Source organism: Amblyomma maculatum, unplaced genomic scaffold, assembly GCF_055883805.1.
Source record: "Amblyomma maculatum isolate TAMU_Amacu unplaced genomic scaffold, ASM5588380v1 scaffold_22, whole genome shotgun sequence".
Classification (NCBI taxonomy): domain Eukaryota; kingdom Metazoa; phylum Arthropoda; class Arachnida; order Ixodida; family Ixodidae; genus Amblyomma; species Amblyomma maculatum.
In genome coordinates, this window is record NW_028146747.1 from 1,137,977 (window position 1) to 1,164,933 (window position 26,957).

A 26,957-nucleotide genomic window follows, 5' to 3' on the forward strand; every position below is an offset into this window, starting at 1 on the left:
TTGATAGCCCATCATCATCATCTCATCACGACATTTTATTTTCATCGGCAGCGGCAGCGGCACGGGAAAGGCACCATCTTAAGAAGTTTTTCTCTGCAATTGCAGATATGAAGTTTTGACATCGACTACAACCGTCTGCGTGCACGTGTGCTGGTTGCTGCGGAAGATAACGTCATCCAGGACTGCATCGCTACCGGCCAGCGGACACGCCCACCCATCGGACGAGACTATAAAGAAAGCCCAGAGACCTGCGGCTGTCACACTGGCAGCGGCAGCGGCACGGGAAAGGCACCATCTTAAGAAGTTTTTCTCTGCAATTGCAGATATGAAGTTTTGACATCGACTACAACCGTCTGCGTGCACGTGTGCTGGTTGCTGCGGAAGATAACGTCATCCAGGACTGCATCGCTACCGGCCAGCGGACACGCCCACCCATCGGACGAGACTATAAAGAAAGCCCAGAGACCTGCGGCTGTCACACTGGCAGCGGCAGCGGCACGGGAAAGGCACCATCTTAAGAAGTTTTTCTCTGCAATTGCAGGTTAGTTGCTGCTCTGTTAATATATCTTCCCGCTGTCTTCTTTTACTGCTGCTGCTGCTGCTGCTGCCAGAAGTGTCGCTATGCCCCTTGATGAACAGTGTGGGTCATGTGATATGCAACTCGAGGAACTTGATTCCAAAATCGACTGTAGTGACTGTAAATCTGTCTATCACACGGGAAAATGTGCAGGAATTTCGGATGCTACTATCAAGTCAAAAGGGGAGCAGTATCGCAGTGCGTGGCGTTGCTCAAATTGCAGGCGCTCGAAAGGTCGTGCTCCACAACTCGATAGATCCAGCATTGATACGGATGACCAAGATGTTCGTGCACTGCTGAAATCAATCAATGAAAAGCTGGAGTACCTTTTACCGCTAAAAGAAACAGTTGACAGCGTCGAAGACACAGTTCAGTACATGAGTGACCAGTACGATGAGCTTCTAACTCGGATAGAAAAGAACGAACGTGAAGTCAAGGAACTGAAACACAGGGTAGATAAGATTGAGAAGCAAGACGATGAAATAACGCAGCTGAAAAACGAAATGGACTGTTTGGAATGGAGAAGCCGAAAGCTCAACCTTGAATTCCATGGAATTAAAGCAATGAAGGATGAAAACCTGATTGATGAGATAAATAAGCTGGCAACTCTAAACAACCTGCCACAGCTTCAGGAAAGTGACATAGTGTCCATTCATCGCCTGCCCTCAAAGCAAGACAAGATACCTGGCATTATCTGTCGTTTCGCCAAACAATCAGCAAGAGACAAATGGTGGCAAAACAGGAAAACACTGTGCCAAGGAAATGACAGCATTTTTGTGTTAGAAAACCTGACAAAAAGGACACGTACTCTGCTTACCGAAACAAAGCTCTGGGCGAAGACAAATAACTACAAATACGTATGGCACAACAACAACAAGGTCTTGGTCCGGAAAGCTGATGGGCAAAACGCGGTGGTCATTTCCTGCTCTAGTGACCGCGACAAACTTAAACAACAGATCAGCTGAACACTAAGAACACTATGGCACCTACTCACTCGTATGTATTGCCACACACTTTCAACCATCACTTAGGTACAGCGTTTTCGAAGGCTTTCAAATGTTTTCACTTAAACATACGTTCTTTTACTCGCAAGGAACATGACTTACAACTCTTTTTTGAGCAAACAAAGCAATCCTTTGACGTCATTATGCTGACAGAGACTTGGTGTGTTGACGATGTGAACATCTTTCGGCTTCCATTGTACAATACTTTCTACCTGAATCGATCAACAGGTCGTGGTGGCGGAATATGCACCTTGGTTAAAAAGCCGTCTGCATGTGAAATATTGAACCAGTTTTCAGTAATAACTCATGACTATGAATTTTTATCAGTGATACAAAACAATACTGTTTTCGCTGTTTGCTATCGCCCGCCGAATGGTTCCGTTGCATCATTTTTGGAGTTCTTAGAAACTTTTCTCGTCTTTATAAATGAAAACAATTTCAATTTAATTTGTGGCGGAGACATTAACATTAACATGATGAAGAATGATTCACCAAAACTTGGGTTAGATACTCTCTTGGAGATGAATGCGTGTTGGAATACTATCAGTCTTCCTACCAGAGTGACCGAGAATTCGTCATCTTTAATTGACGTATTTATTACGAATTTAAGTTCTGAAGTCATTAATGCTGGCGTCTTCGCATCGGATCTCAGTGATCACTTGCCGATATATTTATGTTTCAAGGGTCACGTACGAAACAAGGAAACAAAGACAAACCATTTCATTCAACTAATAACAGATCAGACTCTTTCTATTTTTCGTGAGAAGATAGCTCAGACATGTTGGGATACTGTATACGATCTTAAAGACGCAAATTTGGCTTACGAGGCTTTTTTCAGCCTATTGAAAGAAAGTTATGACATTAGCTTTCCTTTTAAGTGCATTAAACAAAAAAAGAAAATACGTAAACCATGGATTAGTGCAGAGCTATCTGCCAGAATACGGAGAAAGAATGCATTATACAGTGAATTTATAAAGACAAGAGACCCCGAAATATTTCAGGCTTTTAAAAAAATTAGGAATCGTTTAGACAAAGATATAAAAAAGGCCAGGCGAGATTACTATACACTTTCTTTTAATTCACTGGTTCCACGTACGGCCACAATGTGGAAAAAACTGAACTCTTTGTTGAATTGCAATAATCCTGAGGAAAGGATACAGAGCTTAAAAATAAATGGTCTTGAGTTAGAGGGAAAAGCACTTGCCGACGCTTTTAACGAACACTTTGTTAAAATTGGAAGTAACAACGCACCAGACATTGATCTTGATGGTATTCCATACAACTCTAGCTCTATATTTTTGTATCCAGTAAATGAGGGAGAGATAATTAGCACAATTCACAGTCTAAATAATAGTACCGCTAAAGATATTGATGGTATCCAAATAAAACCCATCAAATATGTTGCTGACCTTCTCTCTCCTTGTCTTACATATATCTTTAATATCTGTATAAGCGAAGGCACGTTTCCTCGAACGATGCAGATAGCGCGAGTCGCTGCGCTCTTTAAAAAAGGCGATAAAAACGACTTAGGAAACTATCGACCGTTATCAATCCTTCCCGTCTTTTCAAAAGTCTTCGAAAAAGTTATTTTAAAGCGACTATCCGAATTTGAGCAGAAACATTGCCTGCTGACTGATTGCCAGTATGGCTTCCGTAAGGGTTTAGGCACACAACTCGCACTGCTACAACAAAAAGAACACATACTAAATCAGTTTGAAGAAGGAAGACTTGTGTTAGGAATTTTTATTGACCTGTCAAAAGCATTTGACTCCATTAGTCATCAACTTTTAATTAAGAAACTCCAACACTATGGCTTTCGTGGTAAAGCCGCATCTCTTTTATGCTCCTACTTGGAATTTCGTAGACAAATAGTCGTCATAAACAACCACAGTTCTAACCCATTATCTATTTCAGCAGGCGTCCCACAGGGCAGTATATTAGGACCATTTTTATTTAATATGTACGTGAATGATATTGTGAATATTGATGCAACCGTGAAATTTATCATGTACGCGGATGATACCAGCATATTATTAACCGGTAAAACTAGTGACGACCTTGTTGATGCTGCTAATTTAACATTAATAAAACTAGACGAATGGACGCGTAAAAACAGCCTGACGATTAATGCAAACAAAACAAAAGCCGTATTTTTTCGAAGTAAAAACAAAAACCTAACAATACAAAAGTCTATCTACTTAAATGCCACTCCTCTCGAAATAACTTCCAGTATTAAGACATTAGGTGTTATCTTTCAGCAGAATATGTCATGGGATGTCCACGTGGACAGTATGCTTATTAAGCTGGCACAGGTAATTGGGCTAGTATACCGCAATCGCAATTTACTACCACCAAAAATCTTACTGTTAATTTATAATACCCTATTCTCCTCCCGACTCAATTATTGTCACTTAGTTTGGTCTACGACAACTTATGGTAATTTGCAGAAGCTTCACAAGTTGCAGAAAAGGTTTGTAAGAGTAATAGAAAATCTGCCGTTTTATTCACATACGTACCATCTCTTTCCCAAATACAACATAATTCCTGTTACCAAGCTATTTGATTATATCCTTTGCAAGGCAATTAAGAATGAAAACGCCAGCAACAGTTCATTTCTACATCGTCTAGCCAGGTTACAACAAAACGCTACTACACGCCAGACACGTTACACGGAGCTCTGGAAAGTAAGGACGTTTCGCACAACATACGGCCTACAAACACTACAGAATAAACTACCCCGGTTACTAAATGATTTAAATCATAAACATATCCAACTTGAAAAGGTGACGTTCAAAACACTCCGCCGGTATTTCAACATGTACTAGGACACTTCGCTTGCCATTCCTGTTTACTCTGTCACATTGTTGTTTACCCTGACTGTACCGCTTGTCTGTATTCACTTTGATTTGAATTTTATTTGAAGCAAAAATGTGCTTAATTTATCTGTTACTTTCGCTAAACTCATTGCCATCGCACATGAATGTTCCATTGCTTTTGTAAGTGCTTTCTAGCTTCATTCTAACACATTTTCTGTATAATTTTATGTAGTTTTTATGAGTGATTGTAATTGCAGATGTTTCATGTTTGTTTCAGTGTTTCATGTTGTGTGTTTTCATGTTTTGTTTCTATTTTCTTTTTGGATGAGACATGCCGTTTCATTGCGCCTATGATGCTGTCAAGTGTATAGGGGGGCCTCCGGCTTTGTCAAGCTGTCGCTTGTGACAGCTTTTACTGCGGGTCTCCCGCGCCATGTATTCATTTGGCGCAAATAAAACCATTATTATTATTATCGAAATGAGACTCCTTTTTGGGCCATCTTGTTGTTGTTGTTGTTACGAACTTTATTTTTCCACCGATGTAGGAGGCCCCCTACTCCCCGCCCCCGGCACGCAGGCCTATGGGACGGAGGCCGGGGCCTCCGCGACTAAAGACAGGCGAAGTTACAGTGTTTCTTCGTGGCTTCAGCCGCCAGGCGGACAGCTTGCTGCTGGCTGGCGGGGGACTCGCTCCGCAGTAGCAGTTCCCAGGCTTCTCTACTGTTTATGTTTTCCTTGGCGCCAGGGGAATCAAGGCATTGCCAGATTATGTGATCAAGAGTACCCCTTTCTCCGCAGGTTTCGCATTTATCATCCGCCTTTTCCTCCACTTCGTGTGGAAAAGCCAGACGGGACTTAGGAAATTCCCAGCTTGCAGGCGCCGCCAAGCGACGGCCTCCTTGTTAGTTAGCGTTCGGTCCGGGGGTGGCAGGGACCTTCTGCTAAGTCTGTAGTGTTCTAAAATTTCCTTATAAGTTTGCAGCCTATCGTCCATCCCATCGCAATCAGGCGGCTCTACGGCTGCCCGGAAGTAGAGAGCTCGGGCTAGCTCGTGCGCCGCTTCGTTGCCGGGGACGGACTCGTGCGCGGGGGTCCAAATAATTCGAATCTTTCAAGTTTTCCTTTCTCTAAAATTTTGGCTGCCTCCGTCGAGACCCTCCCTTTTCCAAAGTTCCAGACAGCTGTTTTGCTGTCACTAATAACTATGCTGGCTTCCGTTCCAACGCAAGCGAGCGCTATTGCAACTTCTTCAGCCGTGTCTACATTTCGGCCTCTAACGGACGCGGCGGCGGCGGGCACGCCGCGGCCGTTGACGACCACAGCCACCGCCGCCCCCGACTTCCCGCTAGCCGCGTCCACGTAGGCGACCTCCCCCGGCTTCATTTTCCCCGCTTTCTTGGCGAGCGTCTCGGCCCTCTTTTGTCTCCTCTCCTTGTTGTACGTAGGGTGCATGTTTTTAGGTAGGGGGGGCACTATTATATATTCGCGACACTCTCGTGGAATGTCTACTTTGTGGCTTGTTCCTCTATCTGACTGCAGTCCCACCCAGCCGAGGATGGTTCTGCCCGTGGTGGTTCTGCTTAATCTTTCTAGTTGCGCCATGCGCACAGCCTCCGCTAGTTCCGTCCAATTGTTGTGCACCCCCATTTCGAGGAGGCGTTCAGTCGAGGTCGAGATGGGTAGTCCCAGAGCCCTCCTCGCGCATCGTCTGATGAGTGCGTCTATTCTCTGCTTTTCGTCTGATCTAATGTTTAGGAATGGTGTGGCATAACATATGCGGCTAGTGATGTAAGCCTGCATTAGTTTCAGGAGGCTTCGTTCCTTAAGGCCCCGACCCTTTAGTGCGATTCTCCTGAACAGACCCGTGACTTGCGTGGCGTACGCGTTCAGTTTCTTTACCGTTGTATCGTTGTACCCATCTGCTTGTAGAAACAGCCCCAAGATCCTAATTTGTTCGACTTTTGGCACTATTTGGCCGTCTACTGTTACGCTGATGTTTATCTGGCGTTTACACCTGAGCGCCTTCGGGTTGTAGATAAACAGTTCCGATTTTTGTGGAGAGCACGAGAGGCCCCTTTCGGCCGCGTAGGACACGACGGTGTCCGCCGCCGCTTGCAAGCGCTCCTCGATGCTCGCGTCACTCCCCTGGGTAACCCACAGGTTGACGTCGTCCGCGTACATGCTGAATTTCAAGTTTTCCACTTTCCTCAGTTCTGCCGGGAGGTTTCGCATGGCAACATTAAAGAGGAACGGGGACAGCACCGAACCCTGTGGCGTACCCCTGCTTCCTAGTTTGACGGTGGAGGATTCAATGTCCTGAAACTTTATCTTTATCATTCTACCCGACAGGAAGTCTTTTACGTAGTCGTACGTTTTCTTTCCGACCCCCAATTCTTGGAGACCAGAAAGAATTGCCGCGTGTTTTACGTTATCGAACGCCTTTGTCAGGTCTAGCCCTAGTAGTACCCTCGCGTCCCTGGTTTCGCTTTCTATGATATCGTGTCTCAAGCGAAGCATTACGTCCTGTGTGCACAGGCTGGGCCGGAACCCAACCATTTCGTGCAGCCACAGGTCGTTAAGCTCCATGAAACTTGTTAGTCGCGTTTGGACTACCCGCTCCATCAATTTCCCTATACAGGATGTTAGAGAGATTGGTCGTAAGTTCTCTAGTTTAGGGGGTTTGCCTGGCTTCGGTATCAAAATTACGTTTGCCGTCTTCCACTGTTGTGGGAGGCGGCCTCTGTCCCATACGATTCTCATGTACTTGGTGAGCGCGCGGATGGAATTATCGTCCAAATTTCGGAGAACCATGCTTGTGATTCCGTCTGGGCCGGGAGCCGATTTTGTTTTTAGGCCTAATATTTCGGCGCGAACCTCCGCCTCCGTGATCGGCGCGTCTAGGGCCTCGTTTAAGGGCCCTTCGTAATCCGGCAGGGGTAAGGTTTGTGTGTCGCCTACGTACATGTTAATTAGTTTCGCCACGAGTTCCCCGTCCGTGCCCTCGAACGCGTGTCTGGCTTTCGTCAGTCTTATGCCCGATTGAGTTTTCGAATTGTCAGGATCAAGTAGGTGTCTGAGTAGGCTCCACGTATTAGCAAGGCTCATGTTCCCTTCCATCTCGTCACACCTACTACACCAGTTTTGTTCGCAAAGTTTTACTGCGTAATCTTCAATCTCTTTGTTATATCTTGCTATCCTTCGCCTAAGGTTCCTGTTCCATCTTTGCGACCGGAGACGCCTCTCCATGCCGCATTTTGCTTCCCACATATGAAGGAGTTTGCTGTCAACCGTCACCGGCGCATCGTCCTCCCGTAGGGTCGTGGTTGCTTCCTCTACTTGTTTCTTAAGCGTCTCTGCCCATTGCTCTATGTTTTGGATTTCATCTCCCGATTCGCAGTTTTCTCTGATTTGCCTAAGCCTGTCCCAATCGGTGATTTTGGGTTTTTTGAGACGACGCGTTTTGACGCCCTTGCTGAGGGTGAGAGACAGAACAAAGTGGTCGCTGCCAAAAGTTTGAGCTGTGTTTTTCCAGACTGCGTCTCCCGTGTTTTTTTCCTAAGGTAAGGCCCGGGGTGGTGTCTGCACAGACACGGTTTCCCATCATGGACGGACAGCTAGGGTCCGTCAGCAGGGTGAGGCCGAGCTCATGTATGTCCTCCCACAGTTGCCTACCCTTGGGGTCGTGTCTATTGTAGCCCCATTCTTGGTGGGCGGCATTGAAGTCTCGTAGAATTATAAGAGTATTGCTTCCTGCTGTTTTGATCGCTTTGCGGAAGAGGGCGCGGAAACGTACCTTTCTCTGCTGGGGGGTGCTGTACACATTTAAGATGAAGAGACTAGCCTCTTCCTTGCGACCAGTGATAATTTCTATTAATACAGCTTCGATGTCTCGCGAGTTGACCTCATGCTCGACTACCACTATGGGTCTTTTAACTAGCGTGGTATCGCGGGATTTTTCTCCCCGGTCACCGTGGAACGCCTGATATCCCGATAATTATGGTAGACCTTTTCCTGTTTCCTGAAGCGCTATAGCTAAAGGTTTTTCTGCGCTCTGCTCTAAGTGCTGTTGCAAGAGCGCTCGCTTTGGTTGGAAGCCGCGGCAGTTCCACTGCCACACCAGAGAGTCTTCATTTTTACTGCGCCTGTCCATTTTGTTGAATTGGGGTCACAGTCCTTTCTAATGTAGTTAGCCTCTCGGTGAAGGCGTTCTGCATCGCGGTGAATTGCGTCTGCATTTAATTTACCGCACCCATTAATTGGGTGAGGAGGGTCTCGATTCTTTCAAATCTTGCTTCGTATTTAGCGTCCAGTCTCCTTTCTAATGCCACCAGCGGATCCGTCTAATCCCCTTTACGTTTTTGCGGGGGTGGCCTGATTGTTTCAGTAATCATTTTCTCCTCTTCATTATCACTCTGCTGAGGGCGCGCGACTACGACCTTTGTAGGCGGGGAAGAGGGCATCTGTTTCTGTACCTGTTTTTGGGGTACCAGTTGGTTCCTCGGTGGAGAAGGGGGGGTACTCTTTTCCATCCTTAAATTTTGAATCTCTGTAGTGAGCGTGCTGAGCATGCTCTTGAGCTCTCGATTCTCTTTTTCTAGTTTTTTAGTTCTCTCGTCTGCCTCCCTATTTACCTGGGAACTGCTAACCGCGAAGCTTACCGTTTTTCGATCTTCGCTCGGACTGCGTCTGCGTGCAGGTGGTCCCCACGACGTCTTGGGGTCCCGTGTGAACCACCCGGAGCTGCTGGCAGTGGATGAGTCGGCCAAGGTCCTCGAACTGGAGCGCCTTCGTCCAGAGCTGGAACGGTCCCTGGTACCGGAGCTCGAGCGGCGTCGCGTAGAGTTAGCGGTGGCTCCTTCCTCCAGCCTTGGGAAGTCCCCCTCTTTGGCTGTGAAGTGGTGGCAGTCCTTGCTGTTTGATCTCGATCTCCTTCTTAGTAGCCGGGGGTCCTCTTCACCATTTCTGGTTCTTGAGCGTCCCGCTCGCTCGCAGTTTTGCGTTGCATCAGCCATTTTCAGTTGTTCCTGCTGACCCAGTTTTTTCTCCCAACATCTTTTTTTGGTGATGTATGTGGTTCTATATATATCCCGGCATCGCTTGTCGCCGAGGAGGTGATTCTTTCCGCATAGCTGGCACCTCGGTTCGCACAGATGACCTTCTTTCGGGTTTTCCATGCCGCATCCGCAGCACTTTTTATTCGTCGGATCCGGACAGACGTCGTCTCGGTGTCCCATGCGCCCGCACGCGTGGCAAACTTCATATTTCTTCTTGTACAAGACGCATCTTTGCGCGAAAGGAGATAGGTACACCCAGCGCGGTACCTTCTGATCTTCGAAGAGGATTAGTATTGTCTTGGAGGTTGCTCCCAGTCTGCGAACACCGAGCACTGAAGGGTTCTCCTTTCTCCTGCGTATTCGCTCCAATAGCTCTTTGTTGGAATAGCGAAGGGGGACGTCGTGCACGACTCCCTTGCCGCAATCTTCAGGCATAGCGGGATAGGCCTTTACTTCTATATTTTCGCTGCCGCAAAGAACTGCGCGCAAAGGCGCGTACCTTCTTCCACGCTCGTCGCTAGTAGTGGCGATTAGTATGGACTGTTGCTTTATATTTGCCGAGAAGATGTCGTTCTCGGCGTCCTTGAGCTCGATGCCGGCGGCTCGGGCGATCGATTCAGCCAGTTCAATCATTCCACCTTCTATTAGACGGCTGACTCCGCCCCGGGGGCGTATTATTATTTTTTCCTCGTCCTTCGGTATCTGCACGGACTGCTTCTCTACCGATTTTGCCGCTAGCTTTCTTCCGATGGCGGCCTTGCGACCTGTAGTCCGCCGCTCTTCATCTTTGGTCGCGGTTCGCGTTTCCTCTTCGAGGGGCACTACGCGGCCTTTCTTTTTCGTAATGAACTACGTACCCTTAGTTAGCTCCGCGGGGTCGATAGTCTCTCCCTCCACCAGCTCAATTGCGTTGATCATGCTCTTCTGTGGCTCCCGCCGCCGAGAGGGTCTTTCTTCTGCTAGGCCTATGGGTAGGCCTAGCGGTCCCGCGTGGGCCGCCGAAAAATAGGCAACTTAGTGTGCCTACCTCCGAACTTGCGGTCTTCTCAGACTCCACTTCACGTGTGTAGCCGAATCCAGCGGTATAATGTACGCCGTAGGTCGAAACTTGGACTTGAACGGCTGCGTTCGACGGAGCTCATAGAACGCGCGGCCGCTCACTCCTGCTGCCTGACCTGGAATCCAATAGTTAAGCCCTTGGGCCATCTTGTTGTTGTTGTTGTTGTTACTAACTTTATTTTTCCACCGATGTAGGAGGCCCCCTACTCCCCGCCCCCGCCACGCAGGCCTATGGGACGGAGGCCGGGGCCTCCGCGACTAAAGACAGGCGAAGTGACAGTGTTTCTTCGCGGCTTCAGCCGCCAGGCGGACAGCTTGCTGCTGGTGGCGGGGGACTCGCTCCGCAGTAGCAGTTCCCAGGCTTCTCTACTGTTTATGTTTTCCTTGGCGCCAGGGGTATCAAGGCATTGCCAGATTATGTGATCAAGAGTACCCCTTTCTCCGCAGGTTTCGCATCTATCGTCCGCCTTTTCCTCCACTTGCGTGTTAAAAGCCAGACGGGACTTGGGAAATTCCCAGCTTGCAGGCGTCGCCAAGCGACGGCCTCCTTGTTAGCGTTCGGTCCGGTGGTGGCAGGGACCTTCTGCTAAGTCTGTAGTGTTCTAAAATTTCCTTATAAGTTTGCAGCCTCTCGTCCATCTCATCGCAATCAGGCGGCTCTACGGCTGCCCGGAAGTAGAGAGCTCGGGCTAGCTCGTGCGCCGCCTCGTTGCCGGGGACGGACTCGTGCGCGGGGGTCCAAATAATTCGAATCTTTCTTTCAAGTTTTCTTTTCTCTAAAATTTTGGCTGCCTCCGTCGAGACCCTCCCTTTTCCAAAGTTCCAGACAGCTGTTTTGCTGTCACTAATAACTATGCTGGCTTCCGTTCCAACGCAAGCGAGCGCTATTGCAACTTCTTCGGCCGTGTCTACATTTCGGCTTCTAACGGACGCGGCGGCGGCGGGCAAGCCGCGGCCGTTGACGACCACAGCCACCGCCGCCCCCGACTTCCCGCTAGCCGCGTCCACGTAGGCGACCTCCCCCGGCTTCATTTTCCCCGCTTTCTTTGCGAGCGTTTCGGCCCTCTTTTGTCTCCTCTCCTTGTTGTACGTAGGGTGCATGTTTTTAGGTAGGGGGGGCACTATTATATATTCGCGACACTCTCGTGGAATGTCTACTTTGTGGTTTGTTCCTCTATCTGACTGCAGTCCCACCCAGCCGAGGATGGTTCTGCCCGTGGTGGTTCTGCTTAATCTTTCTAGTTGCGCCATGCGCACAGCCTCCGCTAGTTCCGTCCAATTGTTGTGCACCCCCATTTCGAGGAGGCGTTCAGTCGAGGTCGAGATGGGTAGTCCCAGAGCCCTCTTCAAGCATCGTCTGATGAATGCGTCTATTCTCTGCTTTTCGTCTGATCTAATGTTTAGGAATGGTGTGGCGTAACATATGCGGCTAGTGATGTAAGCCTGCATTAGTTTCAGGAGGCTTCGTTCCTTAAGGCCCCGACCCTTTAGTGCGATTCTCCTGAACAGACCCGTGACTTGCGTGGCGTACGCGTTCAGTTTCTTTACCGTTGTATCGTTGTACCCATCTGCTTGTAGAAACAGCCCCAAGATCCTAATTTGTTCGACTTTTGGCACTATTTGGCCGTCTACTGTTACGCTGATGTTTATCTGGCGTTTACACCTGAGCGCCTTTGGGTTGTAGATAAACAGTTCCGATTTTTGTGGAGAGCACGAGAGGCCCCTTTCGGCCGCGTAGGACACGACGGTGTCCGCCGCCGCTTGCAAGCGCTCCTCGATGCTCGCGTCACTCCCCTGGGTAACCCACAGGGTGACGTCGTCCGCGTACATGCTGAATTTCAAGTTTTCCACTTTCCTCAGTTCTGCCGGGAGGTTTCGCATGGCAACATTAAAGAGGAACGGGGACAGCACCGAACCCTGTGGCGTACCCCTGCTTCCTAGTTTGACGGTGGAGGATTCAATGTCCTGAAACTTTGTCTTTATCGTTCTGCCCGACAGGAAGTCTTTTACGTAGTCGTACGTTTTCTTTCCGACCCCCAATTCTTGGAGACCAGAAAGAATTGCCGCGTGTTTTACGTTATCGAACGCCTTTGTCAGGTCTAGACCTAGTAGTACCCTCGCGTCCCTGGTTTCGCTTTCTATGATATCGTGTCTCAAGCGAAGCATTACGTCCTGTGTGCACAGGCCGGGCCGGAACCCAACCATTTCGTGCGGCCACAGGTCGTTAAGCTCCATGAAACGCGTTAGTCGCGTTTGGACTACCCGCTCCATCAATTTCCCTATACAGGATGTTAGAGAGATTGGTCGTAAGTTCTCTAGTTTAGGGGGTTTGCCTGGCTTCGGTATCAAAATTACGTTTGCCGTCTTCCACTGTTGTGGGAGGCGGCCTCTGTCCCGTACGATTCTCATGTACTTGGTGAGCGCGCGGATGGAATTATCGTCCAAATTTCGGAGAACCATGTTTGTGATTCCGTCTGGGCCGGGAGCCGATTTTGTTTTTAGGCCTAATATTTCGGCGCGAACCTCCGCCTCCGTGATCGGCGCGTCTAGGGCCTCGCTTAAGGGCCCTTCGTAATCCGGCAGGGGTAAGGTTTGTGTGTCGCCTACGTACATGTTAATTAGTTTCGCCATGAGTTCCCCGTCCGTGCCCTCGAACGCGTGTCTGGCTTTCGTCAGTCTTATGCCCGATTGAGTTTTCGAATTGTCAGGATCAAGTAGGTGTCTGAGTAGGCTCCACGTATTAGCAACGCTCATGTTCCCTTCCATCTCGTCACACCTACTACACCAGTTTTGTTCGCAAAGTTTTACTGCGTAATCTTCAATCTCTTTGTTATATCTTGCTATCCTTCGCCTAAGGTTCCTGTTCCATCTTTGCGACCGGAGACGCCTCTCCATGCCGCATTTTGCTTCCCACATATGAAGGAGTTTGCTGTCAACCGTCACCGGCGCATCGTCCTCCCGTAGGGTCGTGGTTGCTTCCTCTACTTGTTTCTTAAGCGTCTCTGCCCATTGCTCTATGTTTTGGATTTCATCTCCCGATTCCCAGTTTTCTCTGATTTGCCTAAGCCTGTTCCAATCGGTGATTTTGGGTTTTTTGAGGCGACGCGTTTTGACGCCCTTGCTGAGGGTGAGAGCCAGAACAAAGTGGTCGCTGCCAAAAGTTTGAGCTGTGTTTTTCCAGACTGCGCCTCCCGTGTTTTTTCCTAAGGTAAGGCCCGGGGTGGTGTCTGCACAGACGCGGTTTCCCATCCTGGACGGACAGCTAGGGTCCGTCAGCAGGGTGAGGCCGAGCTCATGTATGTCCTCCCACAGTTGCCTACCCTTCGGGTCGTGTCTATTGTAGCCCCATTCTTGGTAGGCGGCATTGAAGTCTCGTAGAATTATAAGAGTATTGCTTCCTGCTGCTTTGATCGCTTTGCGGAAGAGGGCGCGGAAACGTACCTTTCTCTGCTGGGGGGTGCTGTACACATTTAAGATGAAGAGACTAGCCTCTTCCTTGCGACCAGTGATAATTTCTATTAATACAGCTTCGATGTCTCGCGAGTTGACCTCATGCTCGACTACCGCTATGTGTCTTTTAACTAGCGTGGAGACGCGGGATTTTTCTCCCCGGTCACCGTGGAACGCCTGATATCCCGATAATTTTGGTAGACCTTTTCCTGTTTCCTGAAGGGCTATAGCTAAAGGTTTTTCTGCGCTCTGCTCTAAGTGCTGTTGCAAGAGCGCTCGCTTTCGTTGGAAGCCGCGGCAGTTCCACTGCCACACCAGAGAGTCTTCATTTTTACTGCGCCTGTCCATTTTGTTGAATTGGGGTCACAGTCCTTTCTAATGTAGTGTTACGACCAAGCATCCGCAATTGCGCGCTCTATTGTTCGCCTGTGGGCATGGATAAGTTTTGTGAATATGTGGTGATGGTCCAATGGCTCTAAGTGAGCCTGTTTCCAGGAATCCTGTTTTGTAAGCATGTTTTGCTTTGTGGACAACCTGCAAATGCCAAATTGACCCTGTCAAGAGAACGTCTGGAAAAACACAAAGAAACGTCCCCCTGCGGGAAATAGCAGGAAGTGCTTTCTTTCTTTTGTTCACCCTTCCAGTCGAGAAGTGCTATCCTCCAGTGATGAATGCCTCCTATCCAAAGGAGACGACAGAGTGACATGTCCGCTGACGTGCAGGACAAGAAAGGAGCATGACTCATACGGCCATTAAGTGATTTCCCGGGAATGCAGGAAAGATTTGCAATTGTCGAAAAGGGACCATGTTGGGAGCCCTATGCGGCGCCACGTGCACTCGGGTTTCTGAGAAGTAAAACCCCTTTTCAGAACCAACCTGTGGTTTCTTTGCTGAAGAATAGAAATGTACCTCCTCTCCTCGCCGTTCCCAAGCTTTTCCCGCCAACAAGTGATCACGCCCAACGAATGAATGCCGGACCAGTCAGTGCTTCAGACCATCAGTGCAGTGATGTGTTCGATTGGATGCCGATACCTGAGGGGCGTGCCCTGGATTTGGTTGGTCAGCATCTTCAGAGAGGGGCTGGACATAGGGGGTTTTTAAGGACGCTGCAGAGCACGAAATGTCGCTCTGGGCCCTGGGTAAACGGCTCATCCAGTCGCTTCTCGCTATGAACTCTTAACGCTTGCCATTTTGCTGATGTACCCTTCTTTTTTCGTGTAAATATTGTAAATAAGTTTTCTCAAAGTGCCATTAAACCTGCTTGTACATATTTCACCAACTTCGAAGATTCAATCCTACTTCAACCCCGAGTCTCTGCACGCTACCAAGTGAAGGCCGGGTCGACGTAGCCCCAGCGTCACGACAACTGGTGGCAGCGGTGGGATCTGAATCTACAAGCACAACGACTGGTGATCAGCGGTGGGATCTGAATCTACAAGCACAACGACTGGTGCCCAGCGTTGGGATCTGAATCTACAAGCCACAACATCTGGTGATTGGAGGTGGATCTGAAGCTACAAGCCACAACACCTTGTGATCGGAGGTGGCATCTCAAGCAACAAGCAGGAGCAACAATCGGCCAAGAGGGCAGCTCGGAACATCGATCGCATGTGTGGGTGAGTGCTTGGCTTTTCTTCTGATGTGGACCAGGTTCTAGAACAGGGTTAGATTTTAGAACTGGTAAAGAGAGTGTGGAAACGCCTTTAGGTTGGTAGTTTGCACAGTTGTTTTGGAAGTAGCCGACACTCGGAGCGATCATGGACCTACAAAAGCTGCAGAAACCGGACCTGTTGCTATTGTGTGAGGAATTGGGAATTGATACAAGTGGTTTGGCACGAAAACCTTTGATTATAAAGGCAATCACAGATTTGGGAGCCGATGATGAGGAGCTCAGTGAAGCATGGAACCTCATCGCCCAAAAAAAGGAGGAACAGCTCAGACAGCAGAAAGAGCGGGAAAAAGAGGAAAAGAGGCGTGAGCGTGAACTTGAGAGGGAAAAAGAGGAAAGGGAGCGCGAACGTCAGAGGGAAAAAGAGGAAAGGGAGCGCGAACGTCAGAGGGAAAAAGAGGAAAGGGAGCGCGAACGTCAGAGGGAAAAAGAGGAAAGAGAGCGTGAACTTGAGAGGGAAAAAGAGGAAAGGGAGCACGAACGTGAGAAGCTTGAGAGAGAAGCAAAAAAGCGGGAGCTAGAAATTGAGCTCCGGAAATTAGAAGTAGAGTTGAGCAAGAGGTCGGGCAATTGTCCCCAGCTAGCGGTACCTCTTCTCAACAAGGAGGCAGATTTCAAGATGTCAAAGTACATGCAGCCATATGTGATATCAGGGGATATCGGTCTGTATCTGGGTAACTTTGAGCGAACTTGCGAAGAACTGTCCTTCCAGCGAGACACGTGGTCTCAGAGATTATTGACGGTTCTGCCCTGCGAGGCAGCGGAGGTTGTCGCGCGGCTAAACAAGGAGGACGCGGACAACTACGAGAAGGTCAAAGCTTGCCTTCTGATTTTCGGAGACAGAGATGTGCAGGCCTTAACACGTTCAAAGGCGCGAGAACTAGCTACACTGCTCATTTCAGAAAAATCAACAGCGGAGGAAACGGCAGTTAAAACAGTGGTAAATGCGGAAAATAGCGGGCCAGAAAACTTTGAGAGCGAGGCATCTCAGATAAGTCAACATGAAAGTGAGCTTGATAAGACACGGAATGAGGACGTTCTTGAAAGTAACCTCTTGCCGCCAGTGTCTAGTAATCTCACGAGACTTTTAAGTGGAACCCGAGAGGACTTAGCTATGGAGCAAGCCAATGATCCCAAGAATAAACTCGAAGTACAGTGGGAAGGACCTGCTAAAGTCGTTGCAGAGCTTTCTGACACTAACTACGCAGTGAAAATCCCCGATAGGCGTAAAGCAGTGCGCATTTATCATTGCAATCTTATGAAGCCTTATGTGCAGAGGGAAGCCGTGGTAAATCTAACGTTAAACCTTCCCGAGGAGATGGGGGACAACTTGATTTGCCTCAGCGGAAAAGGAAGCAACGCTCAGGAGCTTCTCAAAAAGACGGAGCAGAGAGGAGAACTAAAGAAATCCCAGCTGTCCGATCTGGGCGAGATAATAACAGAGTTTGAGGCCTGCTTCGTGGACAGGCCAGGCAGAACTGATTTGACTGAGCACGATATTGAGCTGACTTCAGACGTGCCAGTGCGATCAAGGTGCTACCGATTTTCTCCAAGGCAAAGAGAAATTCTGGATAGGGAAGTAACTCGCATGCTGGAATTGGGAGTAATAAAACCCTCGGAAAGCGATTATGCTTCGCCTATGATCTTAGTAGAAGCTCCAGGTAAAGACCCTAGGCCTGTGGTAGACTACCGAAAGCTAAATTCTCTCACCAGGGATCAAGTGTATCCTATTCCGAATATTGAGGAGAGAGTAGAACAGGTCAGTAGAGCGGCATATGTGACTACGCTGGACCTTACTCGAGGATACTGGCAAGTACCGCTCACTGAACGCGCCAGCAGATACGCGGCTTTCGTCACTCCGACGGGCAGCTACCAGCCAACAATGATGAGTTTCGGGCTCAAAAATGCTCCATTTTGTTTTTCCCGACTCATGGATAGGGTTTTAAAGGGGTGTGAAACATTCGCGGTGCCTTATTTAGACGACATTGCGGTTTTTTCCGACTCATGGGCGGACCATATGGTACATCTAAGAGCTGTACTGAGCCTTTTGCGTCAAGCTGGACTAACCGTAAAGGCCGAGAAATGTTGCCTGGCAAGGGCGACCGTGGACTACTTGGGTCACAATGTAGGTCAAGGTTTCAGGAAACCCAGCGAGATTAAGATTTCTGCGGTAGCAGACTATCCGCGGCCGAGCACGAAGACGGAAATTCGAGCATTCCTAGGTCTGACTGGGTACTACAATCACTACATCCCTAACTATTCAGCTTTGGCTAGCCCTCTGACCGACGCTCTCCGCAAGACAGAACCGACAAATGTAGTCTGGGACGAACAAAAGGAAGCCTCCTTCGTAAACCTGAAGGCTGTGCTGATTAGCCGTCCGGTATTGCGAGCTCCAGACTATGACCGAGAATTCACGGTCCAGTGTGATGCCAGTGATCGAGGGCTAGGTGCTGTTCTCTGCCAGAGAGATGACGACGGTAATGAGCACCCCGTGCTCTACTTGAGCAGAAAACTGAGTTCTAGAGAGAGGGCTTATTGCGCGTCAAAGAAAGAGTGCGCTTGCATTGTATGGGCCATTCAAAAATTGCAGTGCTATCTTGGAGGGGCCAAATTCACCGTAGAGACGGACCATTGTCCCCTAGCTTGGCTGCAAACTGCGACATCGAAGAACAGTCGCCTTCTTAGGTGGAGCTTGATTTTACAGCAGTACAATTTTGAAATAAGATACAAAAAGGGGAAGTTAAATGGGAATGCGGACGCGCTTAGCCGCTCTTTCTAAGCGGTCCGAGATGTTCCTCACCATGTATCCAAATTGATAATCAGGTTTTTTTTTTTTCGTGCGCTTGTATATGTGTGACTATGTAAAGCAGCACGTTTGGTTTTCTAGGAATACGTGGGTCCTGAACGTCTTGAGAGTGGGCTTTTCTCGAACAACAATGGCAGTTTTCTTTTGACCTGGTCTCTTCAGACGGGAGCCGAGTGCTTGTTTAGACATGTGGTTGAGTTTCAGACAGCTCGAGCAATTTGGCCTACAACAATCAAGACAACGCGACAAGCAACAGCGAGCTTCAAGCGTTCACGTGCAGGCCATTAAGTCGTCTCTTCATGCAGCAGCTGGGACTGCTGCCCTCCGAGACTCTTCTGGCGGGGGAGGAGGCTGTTACGACCAAGCATCCGCAATTGCGCGCTCTATTGTTCGCCTGTGGGCATGGATAAGTTTTGTGAATATGTGGTGATGGTCCAATGGCTCTAAGTGAGCCTGTTTCCAGGAATCCTGTTTTGTAAGCATGTTTTGCTTTGTGGACAACCTGCAAATGCCAAATTGACCCTGTCAAGAGAACGTCTGGAAAAACACAAAGAAACGTCCCCCTGCGGGAAATAGCAGGAAGTGCTTTCTTTCTTTTGTTCACCCTTCCAGTCGAGAAGTGCTATCCTCCAGTGATGAATGCCTCCTATCCAAAGGAGACGACAGAGTGACATGTCCGCTGACGTGCAGGACAAGAAAGGAGCATGACTCATACGGCCATTAAGTGATTTCCCGGGAATGCAGGAAAGATTTGCAATTGTCGAAAAGGGACCATGTTGGGAGCCCTATGCGGCGCCACGTGCACTCGGGTTTCTGAGAAGTAAAACCCCTTTTCAGAACCAACCTGTGGTTTCTTTGCTGAAGAATAGAAATGTACCTCCTCTCCTCGCCGTTCCCAAGCTTTTCCCGCCAACAAGTGATCACGCCCAACGAATGAATGCCGGACCAGTCAGTGCTTCAGACCATCAGTGCAGTGATGTGTTCGATTGGATGCCGATACCTGAGGGGCGTGCCCTGGATTTGGTTGGTCAGCATCTTCAGAGAGGGGCTGGACATAGGGGGTTTTTAAGGACGCTGCAGAGCACGAAATGTCGCTCTGGGCCCTGGGTAAACGGCTCATCCAGTCGCTTCTCGCTATGAACTCTTAACGCTTGCCATTTTGCTGATGTACCCTTCTTTTTTCGTGTAAATATTGTAAATAAGTTTTCTCAAAGTGCCATTAAACCTGCTTGTACATATTTCACCAACTTCGAAGATTCAATCCTACTTCAACCCCGAGTCTCTGCACGCTACCAAGTGAAGGCCGGGTCGACGTAGCCCCAGCGTCACGACAGTAGTTAGCTTCTCGGTGAAGGCGTTCTGCATCGCGGTGAATTGCGTCTGCATTTGATTTACCGCACCCATTAATTGGGTGAGGAGGGTCTCGATTCTTTCAAATATTGCTTCGTATTTAGCGTCCAGTCTCCTTTCTAATGCCACCAGCGGATCCGTCTAGTCCCCTTTACGTTTTTGCGGGGGTGGCCTGATTGTTTCAGTAATCATTTTCTCCTCTTCATTATCCCTCTGCTCAGGGCGCGCGACTACGACCTTTGTAGGCGGGGAAGAGGGCATCTGTTTCTGTACCTGTTTTTGGGGTACCAGTTGGTTCCTCGGTGGAGGAGGGGGGGTACTCTTTTCCATCCTTAAATTTTGAATCTCTGTAGTGAGCGTGCTGAGCATGCTCTTGAGCTCTCGATTCTCTTTTTCTAGTTTTTTAGTTCTCTCGTCTGCCTCCCTATTTACCTGGGAACTGCTAACCGTGAAGCTTACCGTTTTTCGATCTTCGCTCGGACTGCGTCTGCGTGCAGGTGGTCCCCACGACGTCTTGGGGTCCCGTGTAAAGCACCCGGAGCTGCTGGCAGTGGATGAGTCGGCCAAGGTCCTCGAACTGGAGCGCCTTCGTCCAGAGCTGGAACGGTCCCTGGTACCGGAGCTCGAGAGGCGTCGCGTAGAGTTGGCGGTGGCTCCTTCCTCCAGCCTTGGGAAGTCCCCCTCTTTGGCTGTGAAGTGGTGGCAGTCCTTGCTGTTTGATATCGATCTCCTTCTTAGTAGCCGGGGGTCCTCTTCACCATTTCTGGTTCTTGAGCGTCCCGCTCGCTCGCAATTTTGCGTTGCATCAGCCATTTTCAGTTGTTCCTGCTGACCCAGTTTTTTCTCCCAACATCTTTTTTTGGTGATGTATGGGGTTCTATATATCTCCCGGCATCGCTTGTCGCCGAGGAGGTGATTCTTTCCGCATATTTGGCACCTCGGTTCGCACAGATGACCTTCTTTCGGGTTTTCCATGCCGCATCCGCGGCACTTTTTATTCGTCGGATCCGGACAGACGTCGTCTCGGTGTCCCATGCGCCCGCACGCGTGGCAAACTTCATATTTCTTTTTGTACAAGACGCATCTTTACGCGAAAGGAGATAGGTACACCCAGCGCGGTACCTTCTGATCTTCGAAGAGGATTAGTATTGTCTTGGAGGTTGCTCCCAGTCTGCGAACACCGAGCACTGAAGGGTTCTCCTTTCTCCTGCGTATTCGCTCCAATAGCTCTTTGTTGGAATAGCGTAGGGGGACGTTGTGCACGACTCCCTTGCCGCAATCTTGAGGCATAGCGGGATAGGCCTTTACTTCTATATTTTCGCTGCCGCAAAGAACTGCGCGCAAAGCCGCGTACCTTCTTCCACGCTCTTCGCTAGTAGTGGCGATTAGTATGGACTGTTGCTTTATATTTGCCGAGAAGATGTCGTTCTCGGCGTCCTTGAGCTCGATGCCGGCGGCTCGGACGATCGATTCAGCCAGTTCAATCATTCCACCTTCTATTAGACGGCTGACTCCGCCCCGGGGGCGTATTATTATTTTTTCGGCGTCCTTCGGTATCTGCACGGACTGCTTCTCTACCGATTTTGCCGCTAGCTTTCTTCCGATGGCGGCCTTGCGACCTGTAGTCCGCCGCTCTTCATCTTTGGTCGCGGTTCGCGTTTCCTCTTCGAGGGGCACTACGCGGCCTTTCTTTTTCGTAATGAACTACGTACCCTTAGTTAGCTCCGCGGGGTCGATAGTCTCTCCCTCCACCAGCTCAATTGCGTTGATCATGCTCTTCTGTGGCTCCCGCCGCCGAGAGCGTCTTTCTTCTATTAGGCCTATGGGTAGGCCTAGCGGTCCCGCGTGGGCCGCCGAAAAATAGGCAACTTAGTGTGCCTACCTCCGAACTTGCGGTCTTCTCAGACTCCACTTCACGTGTGTAGTCGAATCCAGCGGTATAATGTACGCCGTAGGTCGAAACTTGGACTTGAACGGCTGCGTTCGACGGAGCTCATCGAACGCGCGGCCGCTCACTCCTGCTGCCTGACCTGGAATCCAATAGTTAAGCCCTTGGGCCATCTTGTTGTTGTTGTTGTTACTAACTTTATTTTTCCACCGATGTAGGAGGCCCCCTACTCCCCGCCCCCGGCACGCAGGCCTATGGGACGGAGGCCGGGGCCTCCGCGACTAAAGACAGGCGAAGTGACAGTGTTTCTTCGCGGCTTCAGCCGCCAGGCGGACAGCTTTCTGCTGGTTGGCGGGGGACTCGCTCCGCAGTAGCAGTTCCCAGGCTTCTCTACTGTTTATGTTTTCCTTGGCGCCAGGGGAATCAAGGCATTGCCAGATTATGTGATCAAGAGTACCCCTTTCTCCACAGGTTTCGCATATATCGTCCGCCTTTTCCTCCACTTGCGTGTGGAAAAGCCAGACGGGACTTGGGAAATTCCCAGCTTGCAGGCGTCGCCAAGCGACGGCCTCCTTGTTAGCGTTCGGTCCGGTGGTGGCAGGGACCTTCTGCTAAGTCTGTAGTGTTCTAAAATTTCCTTATAAGTTTGCAGCCTCTCGTCCATCTCATCGCATTCAGGCGGCTCTACGGCTGCCCGGAAGTAGAGAGCTCGGGCTAGCTCGTGCGCCGCCTCGTTGCCGGGGACGGACTCGTGCGCGGGGGTCCAAATACTTCGAATCTTTCAAGTTTACTTTTCTCTAAAATTTTGGCTGCCTCCGTCGAGACCCTCCCTTTTCCAAAGTTCCAGACAGCTGTTTTGCTGTCACTAATAACTATGCTGGCTTCCGTTCCAACGCAAGCGAGCGCTATTGCAACTTCTTCAGCCGTGTCTACATTTCGGCTTCTAACGGACGCGGCGGCGGCGGGCACGCCGCGGCCGTTGACGACCACAGCCACCGCCGCCCCCGACTTCCCGCTAGCCGCGTCCACGTAGGCGACCTCCCCCGGCTTCATTTTCCCCGCTTTCTTTGCGAGCGTCTCGGCCCTCTTTTGTCTCCTCTCCTTGTTGTACGTAGGGTGCATGTTTTTAGGTAGGGGGGGGGCACTATTATATATTCGCGACACTCTCGTGGAATGTCTACTTTGTGGCTTGTTCCTCTATCTGACTGCAGTCCCACCCAGCCGAGGATGGTTCTGCCCGTGGTGATTCTGCTTAATCTTTCTAGTTGCGCCATGCGCACAGCCTCCGCTAGTTCCGTCCAATTGTTGTGCACCCCCATTTCGAGGAGGCGTTCAGTCGAGGTCGAGATGGGTAGTCCCAGAGCCCTCTTCGCGCATCGTCTGATGAGTGCGTCTATTCTCTGCCTTTCTTCTGATCTAATGTTTAGGAATGGTGTGGCGTAACATATGCGGCTAGTGATGTAAGCCTGCATTAGTTTCAGGAGGCTTCGTTCCTTAAGGCCCCGACCCTTTAGTGCGATTCTCCTGAACAGACCCGTGACTTGCGTGGCGTACGCGTTCAGTTTCTTTACCGTTGTATCGTTGTACCCATCTGCTTGTAGAAACAGCCCCAAGATCCTAATTTGTTCGACTTTTGGCACTATTTGGCCGTCTACTGTTACGCTGATGTTTATCTGGCGTTTACACCTGAGCGCCTTTGGGTTGTAGATAAACAGTTCCGATTTTTGTGGAGAGCACGAGAGGCCCCTTTCGGCCGCGTAGGACACGACGGTGTCCGCCGCCGCTTGCAAGCGCTCCTCGATGCTCGCGTCACTCCCCTGGGTAACCCACAGGGTGACGTCGTCCGCGTACATGCTGAATTTCAAGTTTTCCACTTTCCTCAGTTCTGCCGGGAGGTTTCGCATGGCAACATTAAAGAGGAACGGGGACAGCACCGAACCCTGTGGCGTACCCCTGCTTCCTAGTTTGACGGTGGAGGATTCAATGTCCTGAAACTTTATCTTTATCGTTCTACCCGACAGGAAGTCTTTTACGTAGTCGTACGTTTTCTTTCCGACCCCCAAATCTTGGGTACCAGAAAGAATTGCCGCGTGTTTTACGTTATCGAACGCCTTTGTCAGGTCTAGACCTAGTAGTACCCTCACGTCCCTGGTTTCGCTTTCTATGATATCGTGTCTCAAGCGAAGCATTACGTCCTGTGTGCACAGGCCGGGCCGGAACCCAACCATTTCGTGCAGCCACAGGTCGTTAAGCTCCATGAAACGCGTTAGTCGCGTTTGGACTACCCGCTCCATCAATTTCCCTATACAGGATGTTAGAGAGATTGGTCGTAAGTTCTCTAGTTTAGGGGGTTTGCCTGGCTTCGGTATCAAAATTACTTTTGCCGTCTTCCACTGTTGTGGGAGGCGGCCTCTGTCCCATACGATTCTCATGTACTTGGTGAGCGCGCGGATGGAATTATCGTCCAAATTTCGGAGAACCATGTTTGTGATTCCGTCTGGGCCGGGAGCCGATTTTGTTTTTAGGCCTAATATTTCGGCGCGAACCTCCGCCTCCGTGATCGGCGCGTCTACGGCCTCGTTTAAGGGTCCTTCGTAATCCGGCAGGGGTAAGGTTTGCGTGTCGCCTACGTACATGTTAATTAGTTTCGCCATGAGTTCCCCGTCCGTGCCCTCGAACGCGTGTCTGGCTTTCGTCAGTCTTATGCCCGATTGAGTTTTCGAATTGTCAGCATCAAGTAGGTGTCTGAGTAGGCTCCACGTATTAGCAAGGCTCATGTTCCCTTCCATCTCGTCACACCTACTACACCAGTTTTGTTCGCAAAGTTTTACTGCGTAATCTTCAATCTCTTTGTTATATCTTGCTATCCTTCGCCTAAGGTTCCTGTTCCATCTTTGCGACCGGAGACGCCTCTCCATGCCGCATTTTGCTTCCCACATATGAAGGAGTTTGCTGTCAACCGTCACCGGCGCATCGTCCTCCCGTAGGGTCGTGGTTGCTTTCTCTACTTGATTCTTAAGCGTCTCTGCCCATTGCTCTATGTTTTGGATTTCATCTCCCGATTCGCAGTTTTCTCTGATTTGCCTAAACCTGTCCCAATCGGTGATTTTGGGTTTTTTGAGGCGACGCGTTTTGACGCCCTTGCTAAGGGTGAGAGCCAGAACAAAGTCGTCGCTGCAAAAATTTTGAGCTGTGTTTTCCAGACTGCGTCTCCCGTGTTTTTTCCTAAGGTAAGGTCCGGGGTGGTGTCTGCACAGACGCTGTTTCCCATCCTGGACGGACAGCTAGGGTCCGTCAGCAGGGTGAGGCCGAGCTCATGTATGTCCTCCCACAGTTGCCTACCCTTAGGGTCGTGTCTATTGTAGCCCCATTCTTGGTGGGCGGCATTGAAGTCTCCTAGAATTATAAGAGTATTGCTTCCTGCTGTTTTGATCGCTTTGCGGAAGAGGGCGCGGAAACGTACCTTTCTCTGCTGGGGGGTGCTGTACACAATTAAGATGAAGAGACTAGCCTCCTCCTTGCAACCAGTGATAATTTCTATTAATACAGCTTCGATGTCTCGTGAGTTGACCTCATGCTCGACTACCGCTATGTGTCTTTTAACTAGCGTGGAGACGCGGGATTTTTCTCCCCGATCACCGTGGAACGCCTGATATCCCGATAATTTTGGTAGACCTTTTCCTGTTTCCTGCAGGGCTATAGCTAAAGGTTTTTCTGCGCTCTGCTCTAAGTGCTGTTGCAAGAGCGCTCGCTTTCGTTGGAAGCCGCGGCAGTTCCACTGCCACACCAGAGAGTCTTCATTTTTACTGCGCCTGTTCATTTTGTTGAATTGGGGTCACAGTCTTTTCTAATGTGTTTAGCCTCTCGGTGAAGGCGTTCTGCATCGCGGTGAATTGCGTCTGCATTTAATTTACCGCACCCATTAATTGGGTGAGGAGGGTCTCGATTCTTTCAAATCTTGCTTCGTATTTAGCGTCCAGTCTCCTTTCTAATGCCACCAGCGGATCCGTCTCGTCCCCTTTACGTTTTTCGGGGGGTGGCCTGATTGTTTCAGTAATCATTTTCTCCTCTTCATTATCCCTCTGCTCAGGGCGCGCGACTACGACCTTTGTAGGCGGGGAAGAGGGCATCTGTTTCTGTACCTGTCTTTGGGGTACCAGTTGGTTCCTCGGTGGAGGAGGGGGGGTACTCTTTTCCATCCTTAAATTTTGAATCTCTGTAGTGAGCATACTGAGCATGCTAGCTCTCGATTCTCTTTTTCTAGTTTTTTAGTTCTCTCGTCTGCCTCCCTATTTACCTGGGAACTGCTAACCGTGAAGCTTATCGTTTTTCGATCTTCGCTCGGACTGCGTCTGCGTGCAGGTGGTCCCCACGACGTCTTGGGGTCCCGTGTAAAGCACCCGGAGCTGCTGGCAGTGGATGAGTCGGCCAAGGTCCTCGAACTGGAGCGGCTTCGTCCAGAGCTGGAACGGTCCCTGGTACCTGAGCTCGAGCGGCGTCGCGTAGAGTTGGCGGTGGCTCCTTTCTCCAGCCTTGGGAAGTCCCCCTCTTTGGCTGTGAAGTGGTGGCAGTCCTTGCTGTTTGATCTCGATCTCCTTCTTAGTAGCCGGGGGTCCTCTTCACCATTTCTGGTTCTTGAGCGTCCCGCTCGCTCACAGTTTTGCGTTGCATCAGCCATTTTCAGTTGTTCCTGCTGACCCAGTTTTTTCTCCCAACGTCTTTTTTTGGTGATGTATGGGGTTCTATATATCTCCCGGCATCGCTTATCGCCGAGGAGGTGATTCTTTCCGCATAGCTGGCACCTCGGTTCGCACAGATGACCTTCTTTCGGGTTTTCCATGCCGCATCCGCGGCACTTTTTATTCGTCGGATCCGGACAGACGTCGTCTCGGTGTCCCATGCGCCCGCACGCGTGGCAAACTTCATATTTCTTCTTGTACAAGACGCATCTTTGCGCGAAAGGAGATCGGTACACCCAGCGCGGTACCTTCTGATCTTCGAAGAGGATTAGTATTGTCTTGGAGGTTGCTCCCAGTCTGCGAACACCGAACACTGAAGGGTTCTCCTTTCTCCTGCGTATTCGCTCCAATAGCTCTTCGTTGGAATAGCGTAGGGGGACGTCGTGTACGACTCCCTTGCCGCAATCTTCAGGCATAGCGGGATAGGCCTTTACTTTTATATTTTCGCTGCCGCAAAGAACTGCGCGCGAAGCCGCGTACCTTCTTCCACGCTCTTCGCTAGTAGTGGCGATTAGTATGGACTGTTGCTTTATATTTGCCGAGAA

The 26,957-nt window shown here is 49.8% G+C and overlaps 1 protein-coding gene across 1 annotated transcript; it reads left to right on the forward strand.

Moving 5' to 3' along the window:
• Positions 1–52: 52 nt before the first annotated feature.
• LOC146171467 (uncharacterized) lies at positions 53–2,014 on the forward strand. Its single transcript, XM_084586511.1, has one exon. The coding sequence runs from the start codon at positions 622–624 to the stop codon at positions 1,540–1,542; it is 921 nt and encodes a 306-aa protein (XP_084442637.1). The 5' UTR covers positions 53–621; the 3' UTR covers positions 1,543–2,014.
• The last annotated feature ends 24,943 nt before the right edge of the window (positions 2,015–26,957 follow it).

Excerpts from the sequence above, each read along its gene's own strand:
- LOC146171467 (XM_084586511.1), top strand. The coding sequence starts at position 622 with ATGCCCCTTGATGAACAGTGTGGGTCATGTGATATGCAACTCGAGGAA.